At 39.8% G+C, this 15,357-nt stretch overlaps 1 protein-coding gene across 2 annotated transcripts in view; it reads left to right on the top strand.

Moving 5' to 3' along the window:
• MAGI2 (membrane associated guanylate kinase, WW and PDZ domain containing 2) overlaps positions 1-12,812 on the top strand; it is a 760,760-nt gene extending 747,948 nt beyond the window's left edge. For both annotated transcript variants that reach the window (XM_074161622.1, XM_074161614.1), the window contains one exon: positions 12,013-12,812. In XM_074161622.1, coding sequence (XP_074017723.1) covers positions 12,013-12,812 — 800 coding nt within the window. The remainder of the gene's footprint in view (positions 1-12,012) is intronic.
• Positions 12,813-15,357: the final 2,545 nt, after the last annotated feature.

The following is a 15,357-nucleotide window of genomic DNA, read 5'->3' as shown; positions in this document are numbered from 1 at the left end:
ACATGTGCCTGTGCTTCCTTGCACCATGGGTTTGGTAGCCCTTACTCGTACCACTGCATTTATATTTGCAAAAATATATGAAAAATTGGGAGCTTATCCTGTGTTTTTATTGTTTGAATACAGCTAAATCCTTCAGAAATCTCCACTCAGCTGCAAACTGCATTTTTCTAGTTCTTTAACTCTGTTAGTATGTCTGAAGCTGTTATGTTTGTCTAAAAAAGGGTGAAAGCGTCTTGGCCTGTACATTCAAGCCAGATACTCCTACCTGTTCGGAGTACTGATCAGATAATCCAACTCATCCTATTTTTAATGCTCATTTTATAAATCTCCAGAGCTGAAGTTGAGTGTTATTCGAAAGTTGAACTGCCCCATATATCATTCATTTGATGTCAGTGCAAAAATCAATAGTAATTTTGGAAAAGCGCCCTCTCCTTCTGTGACCACCTTGGTGGAACTGCAAACATTCATTCATATTCCTGCTGCATTTCCAATACCACCTTCTTATTTCTAGCAATTGCAACTTAATTTCAGGAACCTGTGGTGTGTAAAAAAAAAAAAAAAGTAGGACTAACTGAATGAATCAATATACCGGTTAATAAAATTGGTCTAAAACCATCAGGCAATTTGAATATGGGCTCCCAAAGGTTCTAGCCATTTTATCGCTATGGGTAAAAATTATTCAAGGACAAAATTGAATATTAAAATTTGCTTTACAAACATGTCTTTAGTATTTAATAAATATGTAGCAGCTGGCAGGAAAGTAGAACATCCTTCTGTTAAATAACAGTGTATGTGTACGTGGGTGTGTATAGTTATTTCGGTCTTGCAGCAAATTTCTATTTTAAGAGATATGTAGACCTTTTACATAGGTATCCCTTAATAGAAATAGAAAACACAATTTTGAAAGAAAGAGGGACACATTGGAAGACCTTTTCCCTTTTGTGGCAATGTTTCTGAGCTTCCAGGGAAGTAATGCCTTTTTCTTACTTTTTGAATGCAAAAATACTGAGTCCTTTCCATAGTCATAAACATTGCTTTGGCAACTACATTCCCAGTGGCTTTGACTAGTCCAGCTGAATTCTCTAACCCACGCCTCCCCCATCTGTATAACAGGGATAGTAATATTTACTTACCTATCTCATGGGAGTGTTATGGGGATTAATTATTTAATGCTTGAAAAGCACTTTAAAGATTAAAATTCCTAGTCGACTACTCAGTATTATTATTAAAGCAGAACCTCACTAATCCACACATATTATAATCCACACCAAAATTGGCAGTGTCCCCCCACATCTGAGCAAAGATTTAATAATAAGGCTGTTGAGCAAGTTCTCTTATTACTAAGGCTTAATTGTTATAATATAATATTATGGAGTAGATTTACTAATATGGTGTAAAGAGCAGATAATTACAGCTAAACTACAGTGAATAAAACAGATGAGCAAACATTATCCCTGGTTTAGTTCACATAAACTGGCAAGCAGACTTACCAGCCAAAGAAAGGAAAAGTCCCACCCACAAATCTTTTTCTAACTCTTTTTGTGGCTTCCTGTATTTTCGTCCAGTTGACGATATTAGAAGATAAGCACCCAAAATACAGGGCCTGAAAGAACACAGCCGTCTCTCTGTTTTCACAGCATCGGCTTTTCCTTTCTTCATGTAATCCAGAGAAATAGGAAAAATGGGAATTCAGTAACACTTACTGAGTCTTTGCAGTTTGACACAGGAACAAGTCCAGGCTTCGCTGCTGCAGTTTAGCGTACTATAAAATCTCTCTCCTGCTGACGATTTCACAGCCCCTCTTATATGCAAATTTGCAATGGGGCCTCAATTAACAGCAAGACTGCATCACTCCAACTTTTTCTTAATCAGTTATCTTACCTATGTGTCTCTGATGGTGTCCTCACAATATAGAGCTGCGTATCGCAGGGAACAGTATGAAGGCACAAACCATTATGCCTGTGGCCTGGCCCAATAATTCTCATCATGAAGGTTGTGCAGTAACTGCTTCAATGGCTAGACTACAAGGGATCTAAAAGTGGTTCCACATAAGATCATAGAATCATTTAGGTTGGAAAAGACCCTTAAGATCATCGAGTCCAACCGTTGACCTAGCACTGCCAAGTCCACCGCTAAACCATGTCCCTAAGCACTACATCTAGAAGTCTTTTAAATACCACCAGGAATGGTGACTCAACTACTTCCCTGGGCAGCCTGTTCCAATGTTTGACAATCTCTTCAGCACAGTCAGTTTTCTGCAATGGCATGCATTTCCCCGTAGGAGAGCAGAGCCACTCGTGCATTTTGACATAAATAGTGATTTGGAGAAGTCGAACTTCATACTCTTTAGAAGGACCCGGAACTTACTGCATGATATGCTATGATACCCAAGACTAAATTAAACTAACAGGGCCTCTTATGATTCTCAAAGTTGGCATGGGAAATTTTATGAGTCTAAATTGTCACATAGTGACAGGAAAAACTGTTATTCCAACCATTAGAGAGGAGAAGGCAAGCTTTGTCAATAGAGGGACTTGCAGTTGGTCCTACCTCTACCGTTCTCGCTCTGCCATCCCATGATGCAATTCCTGGCTGATGCTTTGTAGCCTGACCACAGGGAGAGGTGGTCTCTTGTCAGATTTCTTGTAGCTAGTTACTCCAAGCTTGGGAAAAAACCGTGAGAAAATGAAATGCATTTTTTTCACTTTGACAATATTGCCAATCGACAATCGACACTTAACGAACATGACTGTATTTTGTTGAGCTACAGCAACGCATATGCAAACCAGAATTTTAAACATCTGGTTTTTCTAACAACATGTTAATTTGTGTGTCATCATTAGGTGCTGAATATTACAATGTGACATTCATTTATTCGTCCACTTCCGTTTCACTACACCGTTTTCAGAGAAAATTGTCTCAGCATCCAAAGGATGTCAGATACCACAACAGCCCCGTCAGCAAGCATGGCCCCAGGGTCAGCTCTGCACCTTCAGTGCCCAGCGGCCACCAGTCTGAAGAGAGTTTGCTAAAGAGAGGCTAAACTAACCCTGCAGCTTCTACCCTAAGCAGGATGGGAATACTTATTCATGAGCCTTGTAAATAAGGATGCGTTCAAACCAAGTTATGTGTTTTGTTTAAGATCCTGCTGTGATCTTAAGTGATAACCACTAACTCTCAGCACCTGCCAGAAACAACTTTCTAGGGGCATTTCCTGTACAGTCAAAATGCTCCGAATTCCTCACTTATTAAATACATTTTATATATTATCTACATACCTTTAATAATGACAGTCATTTATTGACCAGACAGGATGTGATGCCTACTGTTAATGCCCATTTTAGCTGTGATAATTAATAATTTTAATATTTAAGTTTAATTAAGTGTGTAATATCAAACTCTTAAATTATTCAGTCTCTGCAGAATGTTTTTCATTAATATCACACATTCTATTAACATATTTATGAACACCTTTTATGACTTAATGTCACTTAATTCTATTAATAAAAACTAATTTTAAAGTCATTATCTTTTTTAATTACATAGTAACTTGCAATGTAGATTTTCCAGCTCCAACATGGCCCTGCAAGAGAACTGCTGAGGTTTCTGCAGCTTCTGCTCGGCTGCCTGACCACACAGAAAAAATAAAACATTCTTTACTGAAAGGATGAGGTTCTTTTGCCTGAGTAGCTTTGATCTGATAGATATGTGAGGTGCTCAGCATTTCAAAAAGGATCCCAAACCACCTGAAGGACCTAGTGAATGACAATCTGTGCTTAGAGCAACATCACTCAAGACTGGTACTTAGGCTGTCCCTACACTTAACACTGATGCAGTGGTGAGGAGCTTGCTGCGGAGGATAAAAGCACTGTGCAGGCTGCAAATTTTCATTCTGGCTGTTCTCAGTATTAGTGAGTAATCCCGTAACCTTTATGCAGATACATTAACTCGATTCAAGGAAAACTCAAATTTACCAAGTTCACTCAGATTAGTGATTATGATCATTGGCTTAAATATTTAATGGATAGGACTGTTTACTAGATCCATATCTATTGAACAGGCTAAAATGAGTCTTAGAATGAGTGATACACTGTGTGTTCATAATCATCTGGCCTTAAGATTCACAGCCAGAAGACTATTACAGTAAATTAGTAAATTGATTTGCTAAATTAATTTACCTGTTTCAAGTCTGAAATATAACCGGTTTGTAAGTGTGGCTCTTGATTCTTTTTCCCTCTCCCATTCTGCACTTTAGGTAGTATTCTACTGCACAGAAAAAATTACCTTTTTTTATTCTTGCTATTGTAACAGCAGTGTTAAAATTATCTCAGTCCTGCTCTAAGGTGTGACTGATGTTGGAGAGAGCCAAATGATGCAGTGTTTAGGCATAATTACAAAATCACACTGAATTGTTTATGGACGTGATTTATAATTAAGAGGTGAACAACGGCAGGGTAACCAGGAAAGGGCTAAAGCTAGATGCAGCACCCCAGGATCATCCAGGTCCTGGAGACAATACAGTCTACTTGCTCCCTATAGCAGAAGCTCTGAGTGTTTCTGAATTCATTAGTTATCTCCTGTATTAGCCTGAAAGGTCTCAGGCCACTTACCTGCACCGACCCGTGCTTGATAAAAAAGGCCTCTTGTGGGGCAATGGGTGTAGATCTCTGTGTCCATCCACTCAGCTTTGACCCACAGCCTCCAAAAGCGCTTCCCAGAAGGAGCTCCCCCGCATTGGTTGTGTACACATTCAACAGAAAAGCAGAAATCTATTTCCAGAGGTCTTCTGAGGCACCTCTCTCTCTGACTCTGTAAGGCAATTAAATTATTATCTCAAGTGATTAGGACTGAGGATACACTGGGTCTAGCGTAGGATCAGAAACAGTGCAGAATACGAATAGGAACTCTCCAAGTCAAATCAGTCACTTCCCATGTTTCTTCGTTAACTGCCCTTAAAGAATACGTTACATAAAAAACATAAACATGTTTTCATTCATAGCACTCTCTACAGATTAAAGCCAACACAAATCAATGTGTGTGACTTTCTTGTTTCAAGAAAACATTCATCATTTTTTTAAAAAGGGTTTTTAAATATTTTTTTTCCTTGCAATATGCAGTTTTGCCCTCTCTGCCCCAAGTTTGAATTTTCCCCTTCTCTCTGTTGCCTTAGCTCCAAAAACAAGCAATATCATCTCCTGAGTTTCTGCAGATTTGGTCTTCCAAGCATAACTAACAATCTACTCTTTCTGAAGTGTGTTTCAATAATTCTCAAATTAGATCTCTGAACATGAAAGCACTTTTTCTAGCAAACCTCCATGCAGAGTACAGAAAGGGTGATGAAAGTGAATTTTACCTGAGAAGTGATCATTCCAGGAGATCAGATGGCCCTTGCAAGGACTCTATGAATGCCATCCCCATTTAATATCTAGGTAAAGTATACAATGGAAGATGGATATAATGAACCCAAAGGAACTAAATTGTTGCTCACCAGTAATGATTAGTAACATGAAAAGAAGTAGAGCATCAGAGTATCAATGGCACTGGGAACTGAATAAAACAGGAAGCAGGGTTGTGCTTCCCGGTGTTGGAATGGGTCAATGACTGAATTTTCTGAATTTTCTGGATGTAAAATTAAATGTTTGAAGTCTACTGAGGAGATAAAAGTATTCCTCACTTGGCCTACATTTACAGTCACATCTCTTCAGTTCTTGTGGACATCTCCAGAAGCCGTGTCACTGGTAGCTCCCAGTACTAGTGGTGTCCCCCTCTTCCAATATTAGACCAGTAACAAAAAAAAAAAAAATGCACAATGACTTTGCTGACAGAGAGACTAGGTCTGGCACTGTTTAATGCTCCAAACATCAGTCTTTCTTAACAAATCATTCTACTTTTCTGAAAACGCGGAGCACAAAATTCAGAAGTAAAAGATGTAGGGACTCAGACACGTTTGTTTTCCTGTATTCTCTCACTTTGTTAACTGACTCTGGTTACCCTGACAAGCTACATTTATAAGCTACTATAAACATTCAGAGTCAGCATGACATTAGTCAGTACAAACAGGCAAGCAGTATAATAAGTGTGGTTACATTAAGATAGCAAGAAATTAGATTGGGTATTCATTGCCTCAGAAACAAGACTTCACAATGCTGAGCACATCATTTAACTACATGTGCGTGTAGCAAAGAAAAAGTAGTTCGTGTGCCAAAATAACTGGGTATAGCCTGGATTTATTTTGTAAATGTGTATGGTATATATGTAAGTCCTCTACATAGAATCAATATTTTGCACCCATAGCACGCTGCCATCATAGCTTAAAAAAAAAAAAAAAAAGTGTAAAGGCATTACTAATGGTGAAAAGGCGATCCCACCTTCCATGTGTCCATGGTGACTGACCAAACAAAGGACCATATCACAGCAGAAGGCACCACCTAAATCCATTGATGTTTATTTCCAGAGCTATTGGTGTTGAGGGAGCTGAACATGGATAAGAGCAGTGGAAGCTGAGCCAAGCAAAGTGTAATTTTAAGCCAAGCAAAGTATAATTTGTGAGAAAACATTTGCATAACACTGTTGAATAATTAACAAGAAGGGCAAGTTTACAGCCAGAAGTATAGGGAGCCTGTAAAGTGGGGACAGAGCCCATTGCCACTCACTTTCCGGGGGAGGCTGGGGGAAAGGGTGGCATATTGTATCACATTTGGATGACACTGAGTGCTGGACAGAAGGTACCAAGAGCTTCTCTATCAAAACCTCATTTTTTTCAGGAGACAAAGGGTGCTGCTTGTCTGGGTTATGGAAAGATTTCCAGGATGAAAGATTAAAGATTCTTTGAATATTCTGAAATAACCCTCCTTAGAGAGTGTTAAAGACAAGCTGCAGGAGACCAATGCAATCAGGAACATCGCAGACATGTCAAGATATAATGAGAAAGAGCCAAATGCATTCCTGGTGTAACACTGCCAACATTAGTGGATACTCACCAGGGGACAATTTGTCCCATTTTCATTATTAGCAGCATCTGTAAGAACTGTTTGCCATCTTCTGGCAATACATAATTTCAGACAAAAAGTGGGGGGAAAAAAAAGCACCATATTTTTTATTTAATCAAAAACTCTTTGATTCCCTAGGAAAATAATTCTGGGAAGATATGAAAACAGCTGCTTAGACATTTCAGGAAATGTTTCATTCAGATTACTGAAAGCATTCAAAGCTTTAATGTATTGTTCATTATCCGCATAATTTGGAAATTTAAAAGACATTGAGATTTTATTGTACTTAAAATGTGATGTCCCTTTTACAATACTATTAAATATTAAATAAATCAATATTAGTGCCTTATGGTTAATTTTATGTGATGAAAATCACACATTCTTGATAAACCACCAAGCAATTATTTAAAATATTTTGATGCAAAAGGAGAACAAATCTGAGGTCTAATCTCTCTTTATCTGAGATCTTGGCAGAGCAGAGAAGCACAGCAAGACTAGACCTGACAGAATCTCAGAAGGGCAACCTGTGAAAAACCATAAGTATTGCAGGAAATTTAATAAACTTATCAGTAGGCTGAGCTCTTTCCTCTGACTTGGTACCTTGACAATGCTCAGAAAGTAAGACAGGCAGAGCTCTCTTCTCCATTAGCAGTAAAGACAGGTTTCTTTTTCTACTGATTCAGATGTAAGTCATCGGCAAGCAGTGGATCCAGGTAGAAGACTAGGCTTTAGTTAAGAAAGGAGCAAGCAGACACACGAGAGTAGCACCTTCATTTCGCCTCCGTTGAACGTGTGTAAGCTGATGTAGCAAAGCAAACACTTCATGTATATGGCAGTTCTACCTCAAACAAAAAAGCCTTTAGACAGAAAACTTCTGTTCCTGATGTTTTCCCCTTGTCACTCTTCCTCCAGAACGGCTGTGTTTGTCTCCTACTTGTCCTCCTACACACTCAAGATCTTGTGTCTGTGGTGTCTCTTACTCAGTTAGCAATTTACTCCTTGCCTGGGAGTTATGTGAAACAGGTCGTAGGTGAGTCATTCTTACACAGCCCATGGAGAAGTGCTGCCAACCTGCATGACAGTAGCTTGTGGAAACTAAAAGCCACCCGGAAAACACCTACTAAATTACACCAAATCAAATGCCACCGCAGCGACAGATTACAGTGCTGCTCCCAACTCATTTGTCTTGTCTAAATTAGTAGGTCAAGGGAGATTTTCTCCCTTCAAAGAAGGGAGGAAGACATCTATTAGCCTTCAGTGAGATGTATACCTTTGAAAAACAATTTCTCCCACAGTAAGGATGATATCCATTGTGACAAAGTCAGAAACAAATCTAAAGCTACATCGTCTCTAAATTTCTCCAGCAGTTTCAAATGAATGTGATATCCGTCACTTCTGCTTTTAAGTCATTTGGCCATTAGTAGCTCATGCTCTATTAAACAAATACTGTCTTCAGCCTCCCAGAGGTGAAGGAAGAAAAAAATAAAATTGTTGATCTGTCCCTGGTTCAGTATGCTTGCAAAATGTTTTGAGATACTTTGGAATAACAGACAGTAAAAGTAGGTTATGTTCACAATTAACATATAGGATTTATACAAAGCTTTAAAACTACAGGGGAAAAAAATATTCAGAATTATTAATAACTCTCTACAAAATGCAGCCATAACTTCAGAATAAGCATAAAGAGAAATCATTAGTTTGGTTGCTCTACAGAATAGAATTTTGCATTTTTCTCATGTTTATATTTGTTATGGAAAGACAATAATTTTAATGCTGTTTGAACTAGTGCAAATGAACCCTTATAGCTTGAACACAGCTCTTTAAAAGGTTTCTCTTTTGAGCAACAAATTACTTACATTACTGCACTCTGCTCTACTGTAGTAATTTTGATATTTTCCCATAATGATCAAAGACTAGAGGAAAGTTGTTTACAATACCCTCACATCAGTATTCTCCTCACTACCCAGTGACGTATTGCAACAATGGCTTGTTGACATTAGCGTCTACCAACGCCGAGGATGACTTTCTACGTAATTTCATTTCATTTGAAAGAAAAAACAGGTTAGATCGGGTTTTGGCTGTCTCAGATGATGGTACTTAACCCTTACGGAAAGTCATTTTGTCAAGTACCATATTGCCACAGAATATGAATGACAGTTTTATTTCATGGCAGACTTTTCCCCCGGCCACAGGAAATACAGCCTGTATAGGTGCCTCCCCAGCAAGAAAACACAGTATTTTAAACAAACTGCAGCCAGTGGCCCATCTGGGGTTCTCCCAGAGCCAAACTTCCCTTTAAACAGTGGCTACAAGTCTTCTTGCTTAGTTGGCCAAGTTGCCTTTTTCTTAGGGTATTTTGGGGAAGAGGCAGAAATCCAGTAATAGGTATAATACTGCATGTCCTAGTTTATAGATATCTGTATTTATATATCATTACATGTAACAAATACGTTGATTCACTTTTGTTGAAGTAGGTTCGAACCCACTATGATTTCTCACTGCAACATTTGGTGTTTTTTCCCTCCCATCCAAAAAGAAAATAGAATAAAAAAATTGTGTAGGGGGACAGTCCATTAATAATTCAGTTCTTTCATCTCTAGGGAATAAAACAGCAGGCCACTCACCCCCACAAATAACTGGTACAATATTGCCCCTTGTGCCTCAAAGGACTTGTGAGAGGTGTTTGCCACCCTGATTTTGAATGGTGGCCACCTGGCTTGTCCTCCTGGACAAGAAACAGACGATTTGAGCATAATGGCACATTTTGCACCAAGGGAATCTTGCTTCCTTGGGCCATTTGATGTTTTTACTGGTGTGCAGCTGATACTTCCCAAAGTAACAAACTATTTCTGTAACTTTAGATGTTCTCAGAGCCTTGCACGACATCTGGTAATGACCCCCTGCTCTTCACTGCCACTCAGTAAAAAACATCAGCTCGTAAACAACTGGGAAAGAAGACTGTAGTTGAGTCAAATATGTTGATAAGATGAATGTTGGGCACCACCTCTGCCCTGGGGAGGTGTGACAATGCCATAAATTAAGCACAAACTTAATTTTATAAGGCCCAAGGTTGCTTTTTTAGTGCTAGCTCAGGTACCTCGCGGGTGCACACAGGCAGCTTCATGCTGCTTGGTGGAGTCCAGGCATAGTTTTTATCTAGAATCAGGCAAAGTAACCTGGACCCTATGCATGGTCCCTGATTCAAGTGTTAACAGAAAATGTGATCCCCTGGATTTCAGATGTAAAAAGAGCCAGGGTGGGATCTGTGCCTCCCTTCTCAGGCGCAGCCTGCCCTCCTGCACTGGCGGGGCAGCGCTGAAGAGCAGAAGTAAAGAAGCAGCCCATCAAAGCAGATGCTTTTTGCAGGCAAGCTCCTAAGAGCTGATCACTCTACATGCATGAGCCTTCCTTTTATTTTTTCTTGCTCAAGTGCCAAGCAGGGAGCAGATGGTACATTACTCAGTCTTAACTGGAGGGTAAGAAAGTGCGATTTAAAAAAAAAAACACTCAGTTGAGACCCTCAGCCCATTTAGATTCCCAGCTCAAAGTTTATTTGTCTTACACAGAACTTGTACTTTCTCCCCTCTCAAATGCTAATCCTCTCCACACATATGCTCATTATGCAAAAGCATATGACAAACACCATCTGGGAAAATAAAGAGCTCCTCAGCTAACCGCACTGCTCCCTCCCTTTACGTCACCCACCTCACTATTGTCTCTCCTATTTTTATCTGCAAGACAGCAATCACTCAATCAAGCTATTAACTTAGAAGTGCTGCCTCAGTCAAGCAAGCTGCAGGTCCCAGGCTGGGCAGTAAAATCCGTTCCGTTTTTCGAAATGATGTACATCTTCATGATAATTTGAAGGCAGCCATAGCACTGAGTAAAATAAATGTATCTTTTAAAGGACAGTTGATATCACTGAGAGATACTAGTCCTGACCCGCAAAAGCCCATGCTTGTTCTGCAGCTAGAAGGTTACATTTTCTCCCCCCATGAAATATGCGGCTCTTGCCACGAGTTCTACCTCGTTTCCATGGATCCCTGAGATAGTCCTTCATCTCTGACAGATTATTGCTCATACCGTTCAGAGCCAGGCAATGGTGCTAAATAGGGAATGACATTAGCCAAGTTCAGTGATTTCTCTAACCTCCGTGTAGACGGGTAAGAATAGGAGTCATGCTGTCATTAGTCATGATGGATTCGTTGTCTGCCAGAACGTTAATCAAAAGAAATAAGGATTGCGTATGCAAGAGAAAGGCATCTCAGAATATTCTGCTTTGTACTGATGGATTAGGAAAATCATCATGATTCAGCAAAGGAGATGTCTATTTAGCTAAATTAAACAGGATCTGCACAATCCAACCATATTGTGTTGAGGCTAAGTAACCAGGAGAAATTCAAAATGCACAGCCAAGAGACACAGCAGCTGACGCTGTGATATAAAGGCAGAGCTTTGTAAGTACCCTGTAAGAATTGTGGGGCCATAAACACTGCAATATTATATCTGTTTAGAAAAAATATGAGACAGAATTCAATGATGACCTTATCTGAGCTACAAATTCTTGTCAATTATTATATGCTTGTAGGGACATGTCTAATAGATGGCAGAAAGTCCTTCTCATTTGTCCTCAGAGACAGCGCTGATATTGCCCAGCTAAGAAATCCATTATGCGGCTACAAAAGAGGCAATTTGATTTCATGAGCACGTGGCTTTATTATTTTAAGAATAATTTAACGTAGGCAGAGGAAAGCAGAATCTGTGTGAAAAAAGACAGTTTTCCAGCCTTTACCAGCCCGGTGGTTTTTGCTTCTCCTGGACTTTTGCTTTGGGAGGGAGGGAAATTGTTTTTGTTTTCCTCCCCATTGACTCCCCTGGGAGTTTCGCCTCATCCAAGAGAGAGGAGTTTAAGCCTGGTGTGTGGTTTGGGTGTTGGTGTTGCTCAGAATACGTGTGCCTGTGCAACGCACGCTCTGTGCTGCTGAACGTGCCCCTAACTCCCTTCTCTTTGTTGTTACAACAGACGAACCAAACTCCTGGAGTGCTCCCTCTGCCACCTCCCCAGGTCTGCCGGAAGTAGCTCTTTCCCTCGACGACATAATCTCACCATTATCTTCATCACACATAGCCCCACCCTCTGACCCTTCTCACCAGATAAGCCCAGAGGCAACATGGGATATCAAGAGGGAACACGATGTAAGGAAACCAAAGGAGCTTTCGGTGAACGGTCACAAAAAGAAAAGGTTAGGAGAACAAAGAGAAAGGTCAGCAAGTCCTAAAAAGGTAGACAGGTCAAAGCATGAAGAGGCTTCTTGGAAAGGATATTCAGAAGGCAAAACTAAGACCACTGATGGTGGCAGGCCCACCTCAGAAAGCAAAGTGGTGGGACACAGCATTATGATCGAGGCTGGCGCAAGAGAGCACGTGTGTGCTGGAACCAGTGATGAACAGTTTGGGAGGCTGAGGAAGCCGGAAAGCAAGAGAGGAGGATCTCTTAGCAAAAAAGAAGATCACAAACCCACAAATACCAGTGAGAAGAAGTCAGCTGCAGCACCTGACCATGTCAAGCTTGATACAGGTGCTACCAAGACGTACAGTAGCAACCGCTGCAGCTCGCCTGGAAGCGATATGGACCACAGCCAGAGGGACCCTGACGGGAAACCCAGCGAGTTCCCCAGGAAGGGACATCTCCACTCCATTAGCACTCGCAGCACCAACCCCACAGTTCGAAAGGCAGCGGTCTCCCCGGGGCCATGGAAAATCCCTGGCTCAGATAAGCTACCTAGCGTCCTGAAGTCTGGTACTTCTGCCATGAGCAGATAAGCAAGGGACTGTTGCCCTCTAACTGTCTCAAACTGACGCAGAACATTCTTCTTAGTTTTTGTCTCACATTGGTTTGTTTTAATTTATTTTAACTATCACACATATACACAAAGCATTGAGGAATGAAAACATTAGTGTGTAATTCCATGACAATGTGCACAGTACCTAATAAGTTCAAAAGCATATAGTCAACACGGAGATTTAAAATCGACCCTAAAGTCCCAGTTCCATTTTAGGGACTTTGGCAGCTATGGAAGAAACCAAAACAATATGAAGGACAGTACATCAGAGAAGGATAGTGCAGTGTAGCTTTAGCATTTTTTTTCCCACTGCATGAAGGACTTGGATTTCATTCAAACTTTATATCAAGAAACTGGAACAAGTTAGAGCAATCACAAACTGGAACATCGCCTTAAATAAAACTGCACGGAGCAAGCTGAAACCGAGAGAGGATCTTTTCATGGAGCTAAAATGTTGTAAATAAATTGTTCTCGACATATCTAGACAGGGGTTAAAGGGTTGCTTTGAAGCATCATTTGGAACTGTACACCCATGACATGTCTCCGCTGTTAACACTTTGGGATAGTCCACGTGATAGTCCTGTAGCACAGTTCACTGGGCGCTACGGGAGGAGTGGGGAATCCAGTGGATTCGTTTCTGTGATACCATTTCTACTGCCATTTTTGTGAACAAACCATGTTTCTGTACATTGGAAAGGAGTTAGGGTGGAGTTGTATTTGCAAATTATTCTCAAAAGCGATTTACTACAGGTTCCCCAAATCCTGCGAGGTAGCACGCAAACCAATTGGCCAGGCTCAAAACCCAGACGTCTGCAAGGCCCTTGCAATGGAAGGAAGAGTGCTACAGAGAAAAAGCTGCAGTTTCCTTAAGGAAAGGCCTTTCCCTCCTGCAGAAAATGAAAGCTTCATTTATCAACAGTGCTATGTTTCATACCCATCCTCGTTTACTTAGGACACTCTCACCTTTCATCCCCTCAGGTTGGCAGAGCAGGCGCCTTTCAGGCACACGTTAACGATCATTAGACTGGTTTCTGAAATACAGTTGTCAGTGTCCTCATTCAGTAAATTCGATATATTTTCCATTTTCAAAATGGTTTTTTTTTAATCATTTCTTCCCTACCTCCATTTCTTCTTTTTTTTTTTTTCTTTTTTGGTTTTATCTTTCTTGCTTGTCTGTTTTGAATTTCAAGCCTTAAGTGCCAGGTAAACATTCCAGTCTGCCTTCACAGGAAATATCTCCGAGTTCAGTCAATCAGTCATTACCTTGTTTCAAAAAGATGCGTATATGTCTGTGTAAGTGTGCATATGCTTATTTGTCTGTCAAAATTAAAACAAAATCCTGGGCAATAATACATTGGTAATTAAAAAACAAACAAACAAACAAACCATAAAGCTAGGTACTGTCAAAAATTCGTATTTAAAATTTATTGTTCTCTAGCAGTCTTAGTTCCTCACATGCTCTGCTGAAAAATTAGATTGAAATTGGCTTTGTTCCAAGAAATTAGCACATTACTGTATGTCTCAAACATTGCACTGGACTGACAAATTTATAGGCATGTTTCTTCCTGTCCAATTATTTGAAAAGCCTCAAGTCAAGGATTTTGCAGCTTTCAAACAATTTTTTTTAGAAAGAGAAATCCATTTATAATTTCTAAAAAAGCACAAGTCCACGTAGCTGTTTATAAAACTATTATTTAATGGAAAAAAAAATCTTTATCCCCTGAACTAGAATCCAGTATAATTTGCCATTAATTTATTGAATCTGATTTTGGACAATGCTTCTGTAGTGTAGATGCACGTCCCAGTATCTTATTTTTATGTATAAAGAAAGCAAACAATGAAATCTGAAAAACAGTTGAGATTATGCTTGCATAAACTCTAATTTGCACAGTTCACAGCTACTCCTTGTGCAGTAATTGCTTTATGCGGCTGTAATCGATAACCTGTGAAGACAGCACATCATCTAAACCCCATTCCAAATAATATTTCTGTGTAGTGTTAGCTGTGAATTTACCCTGTACAGCTCTATCTCTATAAATATAATTCCATGTATTAATAGTCACAGAAAGGCTGTAAGTGAGCAACTATTTTTATGAAACGCACCACTATGGATAAATTAACTTTTACAGAAATCTTGTTTACTGTATGATATTCTAAACCACTGTCAAATAAAATATATATCCAAAAATCTTTTTTTTTTCAATTTCTGTGTTAATTTTGAGTAACAGGCTTCAGTGTTACACTGAGAAACAATCATTTACATGCATATGAGTAGAATTAATTAACTAATGCATTATAGAAAAGGGAATGCTCCACTTTGATTTCTTACTCGAAAGAGGGGTAGAATTTATGAATTTATATGTAGCTGACTAAACAAATTCTGTATAGGCAAGTTAAGGCATATGAGGCTACACAGGTGCAGAGAAATCTCTCCCTCAGTGGAGACGCCTTGACCCTTATTCTTCCAGTCCCAGGAGACAAAGTACCGAGGTGGACAGGCTCCCACCACTGAGAGACACTGAGGT

The sequence above is a fragment of the Numenius arquata genome, chromosome 2 (assembly GCF_964106895.1).
Source record: "Numenius arquata chromosome 2, bNumArq3.hap1.1, whole genome shotgun sequence".
NCBI classification, from domain to species: domain Eukaryota; kingdom Metazoa; phylum Chordata; class Aves; order Charadriiformes; family Scolopacidae; genus Numenius; species Numenius arquata.
This window is presented reverse-complemented; position numbering and strand designations above follow the sequence as displayed.